This window comes from Alosa pseudoharengus, unplaced genomic scaffold, assembly GCF_046254945.1.
Source record: "Alosa pseudoharengus isolate Yale_2024_CS ecotype anadromous, Long Island Sound unplaced genomic scaffold, YU_APseudo_1.1 YU_APseudo_1.1_scf_5, whole genome shotgun sequence".
Lineage (NCBI taxonomy): Eukaryota > Metazoa > Chordata > Actinopteri > Clupeiformes > Clupeidae > Alosa > Alosa pseudoharengus.
In genome coordinates, this window is record NW_027468837.1 from 13,815,440 (window position 1) to 13,828,080 (window position 12,641).

At 42.3% G+C, this 12,641-nt stretch overlaps 1 protein-coding gene across 1 annotated transcript; it reads left to right on the forward strand.

The window, feature by feature from the left end:
- Window positions 1-3,601: 3,601 nt before the first annotated feature.
- Window positions 3,602-11,126, forward strand: prph (peripherin). Its single transcript, XM_076267936.1, has 9 exons — window positions 3,602-4,280; window positions 7,357-7,417; window positions 8,063-8,158; window positions 8,972-9,139; window positions 9,521-9,646; window positions 9,944-10,164; window positions 10,441-10,487; window positions 10,747-10,820; window positions 10,966-11,126. The coding sequence occupies exons 1-9, from the start codon at window positions 3,748-3,750 to the stop codon at window positions 11,092-11,094; spliced, it is 1,455 nt and encodes a 484-aa protein (XP_076124051.1). The 5' UTR covers window positions 3,602-3,747; the 3' UTR covers window positions 11,095-11,126.
- Window positions 11,127-12,641: the final 1,515 nt, after the last annotated feature.

The following is a 12,641-nucleotide window of genomic DNA, read 5'->3' on the forward strand; positions in this document are numbered from 1 at the left end:
ATATTCCTCCAATAGGGACATATTCATTTGAATGAAGAACCCTCAAAATGAAGAACTGGATGATAGCATCTGACAAAAGAAGATCATTCTTTGTAAATGTTGGTATAATGTGGTTACTCATCATTTGTTTAAATTTGAATCAAGCACAGGAGAACACATCTATTTAGAGAGTGGATGAGAGGATGTAGGGAGACATTTTTGTGGTGAGGGCCTGAGAGAGAGAGAAAGCCATGATACATGATCCACAGTCATATGGGAATACTAGTCTTTACCGGTCTTTAAAGGACAGTAAAGAATCGCTGTTGCAGAGAGTTATTTCCATTAGGAAGAGGCCGACCGAAAGGCAAGAGAGAAAAACAGTGTGTGAGAGAGGGATGTACAGAGAGAAAGAGGGAGAGAGAGAGAAAGAGGGAGGGAGAGAGAGGGAGCGAGAGAGAGAGAGAGAGAGAGAGAGAGAAAGAGAGGGAGGGAGAGAGAGAGAGCGAGAGCTAACTCATTTACGAGGTAGAACGATTAGATTAGGGTGCGAGGCCCAACGCAGAGGAAATTAATTACTAAAAAAGCCAGACACAGGAGGCAGCTGGACAGTACAGACGCACTACCTAAAAGAGAGAAAGTGATTGTGAAAGAGATAGAGTTAGAGAGAAGATATCAAACAACAGGAGAATGAGAGTATAAGGGAAATGTGGGTAAGAGAGACTAGAGAGAGAGAGAGAGAGAGAGAACTAGACAGATAATGTTAAAAAGAATGAAACACATACTGACAGTTGGCCACTGAATGTAACAGATGGCAAGATAAATAGTGGTGCCAGAGAGTAAGTTCACAATGTTTAACATTAGGTGAACAGAAATATAAATATAATGCTAAATAAAGAATGATAGTATTACCAAAGAATTTCAGATGTATATATGATCTTAGACAGATATATAATTAAAGAGAGAGAGACAAATACAGTACACACACACATAGAAAGAGAGAGAGAGAGAGGGTGCAGTTATGGGGAGGGTATTTATCCCCATGGTACATTAAAAGCTGCAGTAGCTGACAGCAAGATGCATGCTCAGCATTGCATCCACATTAAAGCTGACATTCGATTCATTCTGTAGCATGTCTTGGCAGACCTCTCCCTAAAAGCATGCACACAGTCCTTTTCTTCTCTCTCTCTCTCTCTCTCTCTCTCTCTCACACACACACACACACACACACACACACACACACAGCAGCAGCAGCAGCAGCAGCAAGCTGACTCGCCAAGGTTTTGTTGATTTTACTTGCATCAACAAACAAACAATTCTAACTATCCTGAGTCTGCTTTCATAGGCCAAGTACTCTCAATTACTTAACTGTACCATATTGCAGATATTTTGATTCAAATAACTCTAGACAAAAATTGGTAAATGTACACTGAAGCTATAGATTTGAGTACAGTATGTCTGGCCAAGGCTAAAATGTTCTACTAAAAATCTACTTTTACACTACTTATACACTACCAGTCAAAAGTTTGGGGTCACTTAGATATTTCTATTCCACTCCATTATAGACAGAATACCAGCTGAGATCAGTTGCATTGTTTTTTTAATCAGGGCAGCAGTTTTCAGATTACATTGTGTGCTTAAATAATTGCAAAAGGGTTCTTCAATGTTTTTTCAGTTAGCCTTTTAAAATGATATCAGATTAGTAATGTGCCTTTGGAACATGATGAATGGCTGCTGATAATTGGCAATGTAGATATTGCATTAAAGATCAGCCATTTCTTTCTACAACAGTCAAGAAAGTATTCTGTCTATAATAGAGTGGAATGGACATTTCTAAGTGACCTCAAACTTTTGACCGGTAGTGTCTGTTTTAATGTGAAAATGGGGGTTGTAATACTTTTTCTGTAATGGTAAAAAAAAAAATGGCATTCTGCGACCACACCTGCCCACTTCACACCAGGCTCTCCACACATTCTCTGCAGATGAAGCCATGTGTTTCTGAACATCCCTGTGCACACTGCAGTCACTCAATTAGCTAAAGAGGTGGTCTGGACATACACTTGCACAGGGAAACAGGAGATCTGCAGTGCCCACTGCACACACACACACACAGCCACTCTCCCACTCTCTCCCCATACATCTTCTTACTTATGGATGAGCAGGCCATTTAACAAATGAATTGATGGTTTTAAAATACATGTCAAATCAGAGCACAAACGTTGTCTCCTCTGCGCTGTGGAGAGGAGAGCTTTTAATATTGTTGGAGTAAGCCATCGGCCATAACTGTGCATTATACTGGATGCTTTGGCGTAATCAATGCAAATGAAATTATACAATGTTAAATATAGAAAAAGACATTGGAAAATTAGCCATTGCCCTACTGAAATGAGTCTTTATACTGGCTGCACAGATGTTTTATGTTTTATTTTCACTTGGTAACATGCTGTTAAAGCTCAGAGCATTTCCAGTCTACTATGAATGAAGTAGAAACTCATTTCTGGTCTTGTTTTTGTGACACACAGGCATGGGTCACATCCCTTGTCTGAGAGCTGAAAATGAACTCTATCTCAGCTCGGATCAAGTTTATATCTTATCTTCCGGCTTTTGAGCTCTTCCTGCAGTGGGCTGTCAGATGTTTCTGGGTGATGCAAAAATAGGCTTACGGCAAAGATCACCCGATATGAGCACAGCTATCTGCCACTGTGGGCTAGAATTGCATAGTCATGACTCAGCCACTGTCTGCCTGTCAGAACGTCAATACTATATTCCATTACATGTGGAAAAAAAGAGGCAGTGGACAGAAAAAGAGGAGACCGAGAATGCAGAAAAGAGAGCAAAGTGCTTTTTTTCTCCTTTTGAAGAATGTGAAAAGACTGCAGTGTCTGAGATTTGGTTGTAATGTGTAATGAATGCAGAAATAGGTGACATTGGAAGCACAGCATGCCATTCAATGTGAAACCAAGGAATAAGGACATTGAGCAATGTGACACAAATAAAATGGTTTATAGACACTAGATAGATAGATAGGTAGATAGATAGATAGATAGATAGATAGATAGATAGATAGATAGATAGATAGATAGAAACAGGTGGAAGAGCCCGAGAGACCATCAGCAGTGCCTGCAGTGTGCACAGAGGTCAGTCGCTGAGCCTGCAGAGAACATGCGTCCTGCCAGGGGGGAGGATGGGGAACCTGGGGGGGGGGGGGTGATGGAGGGATGGCGAGAGAAGGGTGGAAAGATGGAGACATCTTTAGTGATATGGGGCAATAATGTGGGAGACCATTGGGATGACTGCCAACAGTGCAGGACAAAAGGGAGGGGCAGAGAGAGAGAGGGATGAGGAGAGAGGGTGGAGGGGGGCGGGGGCTTGGAGGACATGGGGAGGGTCTGTGGGGAGGGAGTGGCTACTAGCGCAGTGCCTGCGTACGGTAGGGTGATGGATGGACAGAGTGAAGGGGGAGGCAGGGACTCTAGAGAACGAGTGAGGGGAGGGGGAGGAGAGGACGAGGGGGTGCCGGAAGGGCAGAGGGAGGCGGGTGGGACGGGATGTCCAGCTCGGAGATGTATAAAAGCCGCGCTGCATCTCACTTGGACGTCCTGTTGCTTCACTCCTTCTCAAACCCTCCTGAGCCTGGACAGCTGCTCCTGAGCCCCCTCCTTCTGAGAACTACTCCGCCGCTTGAGTGCGAGAGAACAAGAGACAGACTTAGAACCAGAGAACGCATCCTTTGAGCCAAAGAAAGCCAGAAGCAGCCAGCCAACAGCCACCATGAGCAGCCACTCCACCGCCCGTACTTCCTACCGCCGCACCTTCGGCAGCCCCTCCCCCGCCATGCACTCCTACACGCCCCTCTCGTCCCGCATGATGGCTCACTCTAGCCGCTACCTGAGCTCCATGCCCAGCGCTATGCCCCAGCGCCAGGTGGCCTACCGGGCGCGCTCCAGCACCCCGACCCAACGCCTCTCCTACGACAAGGTGGACTTCAGCCTGGCCGAAGCGGTCAACCAGGAGTTCCTGACCACGCGCAGCAACGAGAAGCAGGAGCTGCAGGAGCTCAACGACCGCTTCGCCAGTTTCATCGAGAAGGTGCGCTACCTGGAGCAGCAGAACGCCGGGCTGCAGGCCGAGCTCAACCAGTACAAGGGTCAGCAGCAGCAGGGCCAGCCCAACCGCGCCACCGACCTCTGCCAGCAGGAGATGCGCGAGCTCCGGAGGCAGCTGGAACTCGTGGGGAAGGACCGCGATGAGATCCAGGTGGAGAGGGACAACCTGGCTGAGGACCTGGCCCTCATGAAGCAGAAGTGAGTCAAATGCATGCAGGATGAGTGAGAGAGTAGAGAGAGAGAATGAGAGAGAGAGAGTGAGAGAGAGAGAGAGAGATCAATCGTACAAAATTTTCAAATGTAAGGTAGAGATAAAAAAGTATGGTAATGCTAACCCTTTTAATGGTAAAAGCTTAATTTATTGTTAAATAACAACATCCAATTTAATTAAATTTGACAAAGAAATAGCTAATTTCCACCTTGATTGTATAGCACATCTAAATGCAGATACTTTTACAATTATTTACAATAATATTTTATAATTTAAAATTTAATTTTTTGTGTAAAACTGCCTTATATATTCAGAAGAGAATAAACAGTGAGTTTAGGTGACAAGGATGTGTAGCCTATAGTATATGATTGGTCATTAATGTCTGGAGCTTCTGGCAAATCGCTACTAAAATCACTGTTGTTGACAAGTTGTAGTTAAAACGTAGACATATACCTTCATGTTAATTGTTTCCTCAATGTATAATTGGATGTGACTACATTTCATTAAAGCTAGTGAAAATATTCTGTTGGTATTTAAACATTGGAGAAAAAGAATGGAGGCCTAAACTGAAATATATAGTAAAATATTTACGCTAATAATCTAATTGTAAATATTACTTGGAAAAATCCGACTTCCTTTAGGGACTTGTTAGGTCTGTTACAGGCCTGGGTGGATAGGGGTGTGTTTTGCTTGTGGTGTTTGCAAAGCCCCTCCTTCCATCCAAACACACACACACACACACACACACATGCATAAAAGCTGTGCATGTAGCCTACCATCCACCAGCATTAGCACCCATGCAGTGCCACACCCATGCACATGTTCTTACCCATCTCTTTACGAAGTACCAGGGGAGGGTGTGGCAATTTCTTTATTTGTTTCTGAACCAGTGGTGGTGTCCAGAACTGGGTGTGGCACCTGAAGAAGAAAGCACATGGAAACAAAGACGTCAGCACACAGACCCTCCCTCCCTTAGCCAGAATACTGCAGCATGGATGGGTGTGTTTATCTGTTTGGGGGGGGGGGGGGGTGAAGGTTGTGTGTGCATATAAAGTTAATAGGATGGGCAGTACTCCAAGTACTTTACAACAGTTAAAGCACATATCTCTCTCACAAGTGGATTTGACTATTATTCCCATAGAATATGACATCACTCCAGATGATGCTGAACTAAGCAGACATCTCTTCTTAGATATTCTGAAATTCCAGAAAGGGGAGCAAGGCATTGCAACTTTTGGCCATTGCACTACCTGCTTGGCTATTCACAAACAAGACAGTTAACAAGTGCACACAATTGCTTTACTTCTGAATTGATAGATCAAGCCTGCAAACTTTCAAATTTATGAACAGAAGAGCTGTCTGTCTACAGATAAGACCCAAAAAACAAGCAATCAAAATGCTGCTAAACACTGAAGCAGCAAGACAGTCTTCCATGTAATCTTCCTCTTCTTCCAGATGGTGGGACAACAGAGATGCCGCTGTTGTGAATGTGCTTGATGTCGTGTGACTGTGTCTAAAAGAGAGAGAGAGAGAGAGAGAGAGAGAGAGAGAGAGAGAGAGAGAGAGAGAGAGAGAGAGAGAGTATGTATGTGTTACAGAATGTCCTGACCCTGAAGTTAACATGACAGGACTAGGGATGAATTGGCTAAGCAAAGGATGGACTGTGGAGGAGGGGTGTGGAGAGAGAGAGAGAGAAAGAGAGAGAGAGAAAGGAAGGAAGAGAAAGAGAGCAGCTGGAAAAATCAATGGCGCTCAATGCGACTGCCCGCATCAAACGGTGTTGGGTGTCCTGAGCTGGTGGACGGAGCCAGGTACCCCATTAACAGACCACAGACCCCCGAAATGGTGCATGAATTAAAGATGAGAGGAAACACACACACACACACACACACACACACACACACACACACACACACACACACACACACACACCCTTAGTCACTGACTGGCAAACATACACAAAGGCCGCATTTACTACAGATTCCCTTTTGAGGTAAAGCACACTTCACAAATCAGGTGTTGGCATACTGTAATTCTAAAAGTGATTTTGCTATGACTGAAGTACAACAGTGTCTCAGATTCTTAAATGTTCTACAAGGATGTACCTCATTAAATCACAAATAATTCATGAAATATATCTTTATCAATAGTGCATTACAGAAACTATAACAATTACACTGTAACCATATATTCATGTTTTTTTGCCCTCTCTTTAGCTGTAGCTGCTGAGCATTATCCAAATCTCCATTAAAATGTGTGTATGTGTGTGTGTGTGTGTGTGTGTGTATGTGATTTTCCCTGAGTCATGGCAGACCCAGCCGCCCTGTCGCTGGATTATGGCTAATGTACCACAGAGGCAGCAGGGGCCGGGTTGAATGCAATCAGGGGTCAGCCAGTTTTCTCCCGTGATCTGATTATTTCGCTCCAGCCCAGAATTTGGCCTCTTCCCAGGGGAAGACACAATGGTTTAGATTAGAAGGACAAATGTCCCAGATGGCGCATTGTCCCTCTGACCAAATAAAAGTGCTCAGACAAGTGTATGGGAGGGTACATGCATGACCTCTGAGATTTTAGCCAATGTGCCATGCAGTGTTGAATGAGCCTCCACCCAGGATGCCCTAACCCTCTCAATGACATTGACCCCCCCCATCCCCCTGCCACACCCAAGCAACATTTGGCCTGAGTCCCAAATCCTTTTACCATCAAATTAACTAATTGATTCCAAGGCTCTTTGCCAGCTGATGCTCTCAGCCTATGTTAGCACCTGTCATAGTGATTTATACAGAGCACTTAGTATGCCGGCTACCTTACTCCTTTTCCCCTTAGCAAACCATGTATGCTTTCTGTCGGCCTTCCACTGATTGTCTAAGAATTTTCTCTCACAGTAATTTATACCTACAAATTTGGTGTCAAATTTCACTCATGTTTTAGAGTTAGAAAGAACATATTTTGGACTGCAATTTTACAGTAAATATATTCCACCATCACCATAAAAGTGGCAATACATTCAAAATGGAAATTATACGTTGAGAAACGTTTTTGTTTTCTCCTTGTTTCTCTTAGGTATGAAGAGGAAAATCAGAAGAAGCAGGAGGCTGAAAATAACCTGGTCCTCTTCCGTAAGGTAACTATAACCAAACCCAATCTAATCCATTTTCAGCTTTAGAGATCTCCTTTCTCTGTCACTTACTTTGTCTATAAGCCCACACACATTCCAGATTTCTGGCTAAGTATTCTGACACAAATGAGATCCTAAACGTGACCCGTTAGTGCTCACTGATGAGATCATGTTAACGTTGTGCCTGAGTAATCAATGAGATGACTATGAAAGAACCACACCCAAAGCTTCCACTGGGAGATACAGTGACACCATGTGGCCAGTAACAGTCTGACACTAATATAAAACTAAAATGCCAACACTTGCAAGAGTAACCTTGTGGAAGCTTGCCAAAAGAACAAATGAGTAGTAAGGAAAGATCTTCATATTACTGGACTTTGTTGACTGAACTCTGAAATTATGAAACATGAACATGACAACAAAATTTTTTTTTGCTGAAGCACAACATTAAAGAAACTAAGCTTCTAAAAAAAGAAAATATGACCATCACATTCTCCTTTCATGTCTGTGTCACTTCACATGTTAACAATGGGTCTACTGAATGTCCAGACATGACATCATTACACTTTGTGTACACTGCAGTGACCTCTGCTAATGCGGTATAAAACCAATAAATGCGATTAAATAATGGAGTGCATTATCTCTCTGAAGGATGTGGACGACGCCACTCTGTCTCGTCTGGAGCTGGAGAGGAAAATCGAATCGTTGATGGATGAGATCGAGTTCCTTAAGAAGCTCCATGATGAGGTGAGTTACCTGTCTGCACCATGGAAACAACAAAAACAGTGTGTAAAGCTTTCAGACTATAGGTGTAAGTCCGCATGTTCTGCGGATGTCAAGAGGTTGGGCCATATATCTGAACAACATAGCCGGCTATTTGGAATTCCGAACTTAGCCGACTCTTACTCTACTCCCCTCCTAGTATTTCCGACGGACATTATGTAAAGAGCTTGTGTCTGAACACTGTGACAAGCCTCAGATCAGTGACTAGATTCATTTAACAAAAGTCAGTGTTGAGTGTTCTGTTGAGGTTCAGATAACACTGCCTGCTGTCGGAACACACAAGGTTATGAAATTAAGGCTGCTTACATGACATTACTGTACTGTTGCACATTACATTAGTGACTGTTTATGCCATTACATACCTACAACAAACATACAACAAACAAAATACATACAACACACTTGCTCAATTAATGAAGGACATTTAGGCTACTGCATGTCTCTCAAGAAGATAATTACAATGGCCGAGAAGTGCAAAACAATTTTACATTTGTGGGTGCAAATTTACAAAGTGCAAAACAAATTTACATTTGCGGGTGCAAATTTACAATGTAGGCCTACAAGCACAAAATAACGTGTCATGTAAATTTGCACCCACAAATGTAAATTTGTTTTGCACTTCCCCACCACCTAGATAATGCACTACTGATGACGAGGTTCCCCCAAGTATATAGATCTTATAATTATCTAACTAAATTAAGTGAAAGATAAAAACATTTTATTTTCATAGATGTCGTTACTGATTGTGTGGTTGCTGTGTGCTCTCACTCTCTGCAGGAGATCCAGGACGTGCAGGTGAGTCACCAGACTCAGCAGATGAAGTTTGAGGTGGAGACCCAGCAGGCCCGTCCAGACCTCACCGCCGCCCTGAGGGACATCCGGGCTCAGTACGAGAACATCGCCTCCAAGAACATGCAGGAGTCTGAAGAGTGGTACAAGTCCAAGGTGAGCGCTGAAGCCATGGACTTACACTCTTAAAACGATTGTGTTACAAATAACACAACTTGCGTTGTTTTTAACACATCTCTATGTCCAGATAGGGACAACACAGTTTGTGTTGTTTCCAACACATTGCTTTTGTTATTTGTTTCAAGAGTGTACACAGTGTTGAAAATAACACAACTTGTGTCCAGATAGAGCAACAGTTTGCATTGTTTCCAACACATTCATTTTTAAGAGTGCACAAAATCACAATCAAGTGATAATATGAACAATGTAGCAATCACAAGCTGACACCTTACTGTATTATTTAGAGATAATAAGTATTTATGTATAAGCTGTATATTTATACATTTAACCTGCGTTTCTTCCTGTTTGCCATTTTAGTTTACTGACCTGACAGAGTCGGCTAAGCGTAATAATGATGCCATGAGGCAGGCCAAGCAGGAGGCCAATGAGTATCGCCGGCAGATCCAGGCCCTCAACTGTGATGTCGATGCTTTGAAGAGCACGGTGGGGGTCATCTCTATCTCACTCCCCCCTCTCAACTCTCCTGTTCAGCCATCTGCCTCTACACTGCCCTTCTCTCCTCATGTTTCCAACCTCTCCACCAATCCCTTTTGTCTTCTGCTCGTTGCTGTTTGATTTTCAGAACAGATAACTGTTATTAAGTTATTTTCAGAAAATTAGGAAAAGTGGAAGAACAGAGGAAGAAATTGTACCCCCATTATTGATTGTAATTAAAATATTGTATAGTTGTGTATGATGTTTAAATATCTGGGCCATATGTACAAATGTTTGTCCCTGCAGAATGAGGCTCTTCTGAGGCAGATGCGGGAGATGGAGGATCAGTTTGGCGCGGAAGCTGGAAACTACCAGGACAATGTGGTTCGTCTGGAGGAGGAGATTCGCCACCTGAAGGACGAGATGTCCCGTCATCTGAGGGAGTACCAAGACCTGCTCAATGTCAAGATGGCGCTGGACATCGAGATCGCCACCTACAGGAAGCTGCTCGAAGGAGAGGAGAGCAGGTTTGTGATTGACAGGTTGGAACAAAAAGGTCCAAACTTCCAGGGTGTGCTCTCCTGCATGTGTAATTAAAAGAATCTTCAGAACCCTTTAGTTCTCTTTCTAGTTGTCCGATGAACTGGAATTCACAGCTATACACAATACTCTCCTGGTCCTGTGACTTATTTCTGCCAACAATGTTCTTCTTATGTGTGGAAGATATTTTAAAGTATTGACATTTGAATAGCTGAACTGTTGGCCCTGTGGGCTCTTTGTTTACATGGTGTTTTCTGTCACAGGATCGTTATGCCCATGCACATGTCCTCCATCCGTGGTGGTGCTGCTGGTAAGGCTGTTTTTTTTTTGCTTCTTTCATTTCATTCAATATGGAATTTAGTGAAATATTACATATATTTGTAATATATGTAATAATATGTTGCTCAAGCACTCTTTATGTTTCCCTGAACTGAGTACTCATTTAATTTAGGTGGGTTCTAAAGGATTGTGTATCAGGGTTCTGATACTGAATTATATTAAGTAAAAATCATTTAGATTGTATCTTCAAAAATAGATTTTTTTATCTTTGTTCAATTAATCTTGTCTAGATTATGATGACAAACCAGAACCTGGACATGGAAAGAAAGTTGTGATCAAGACTGTTGAGACCCGTGATGGAGAGGTGTGTGTTGATAAAATGAATACTCTTCTACTGCACGCATTAGCCTACAGCACGTCTAATTGATATCCTATGTTACCTTTTACCCTTTGTCCTATTTCTTTCAGTGAATTATTTTTCATTTGATTTATCTGCCTCTGCTTTACAGGTGGTGAAGGAGTCTAGGAAAGAAAAGGATGCCCACGATAGCCGTGACAAGAGTGATTCCCGTGATAAGAGTGATTCCCGTGATTCCCGTGGTGGCCGTGACTCTAAAGACTCCGATGGGGATGAGTAGATGAGCTCGCTGATATCAGCTGAATGTTCCAGGGTCAATAATAGTGTGAGCGATAGGGTAAAAAAAGCTAATGAAAGGGAATAAAAATCATGAAATAAGAGATAAAAAGCTGCTTGAATCATAAGTACTGCTAATTGTTGAATGAAAAAAGAAACAGACATCATGAATGCTAGACAGGATACATGGGAGCCTTTTTATGTTTTTGACTCAAAACTGTGAGCAATGAGCAAAGTTGATTTTTGCTCTTCCTGATAACCCTCTTCCCCAGAGTGTATGTATGCACGGATCTAAACTGTAAATTCAGTCACTGACTGTGACAATGGTGCTTCAATAACACTAACATTGCCAATTAAAACTTGGTATTGTTCAATGGGAACATTTCAAATATAGAAAACAACCACTTGACACAAGTACTCAAAAACTGAAGCAGACACTTTAACACAGACATACTGTAAACATGATGAATGTACTGACATAGTCATTGATATGGGGATGATGGTAGAGTTTGGTAGGTGCATGTTTGTGTTGGAGCAAGCCCTACCTAGTCACCTTCAGTCAAACACCACCTGAGGCCTTGATTTACAGGGAAAAAAAACGACTAGAATTTTCTCAAGTAATCCGTTTTGTATCTAAACCTAACACCTCAAATTTAACACTCGCCACAAAACTGTACCCAAAAGGGAGACCTTTTAACAGTAATAACCACTTCTCTGTTTTATAGTATCCTATCAGTATAGTCACTGCCAGGTTTTGATCGGATAATTTAGATGGATGGCATTTGTGGGCTTGCAAGGAGTAGACTATAGCCTGTGTCAGATGGCCCTGTGTTGGTACAAGCTCAGTAAAAGTAACAGCTCAACCTCATCTCTAATTGAGCAAGTTAGGAATGATGGATTCCACTATACTGCACACCCCACAAGAACTCCTCATTCACTGCAGGGATATGTTTGTTTTGCTGTTTTTTGGGAATGTTTGGCAACTTTAGAGAAAATCATTACTAGATAGGATTACAATGAAAATGCAAATAAAGAACACTGGAACAACAAATGTTCGCTTGTTGTCTTGATTTCATTTAGAATTTGAGGCTACAAAAACTGCTGATGGCCAATGTTGGGGAAGTTACTTTTAAAAAGCAGTGTGCTCATTACTCGTTACTTCTTAGAAAATAATCTGTTACTTTACTTAGTAACCCTCTATGGAAAGTAACTTTTTACATTAGGCTACTTGTTGTTACTTTTGCGTTACTTTTATGTTTCTCGACTTTGGGCAGAACCCAATATCTGTTCCTAAATGTGTAGGCCTACATAAAGTTCTACTATGGAGGACATAACAGCTATTTCTTTTGTGCTCTTTACTATAAAAAATGCCACAAACAGGGCACTTGACAAGAAAACAATGGGCTATTATAGGCTTCAACACCACCACTAAAGCTGTAGTAACCTGTTGGTAATACCAAGTCCACTAGGTGGCCCTAGAGTTTAAATTGTATAGTGCCTCTTTAAAATTGAGAACTTCAAAAACTTCCTCATCTATGCGTTGACCCACAC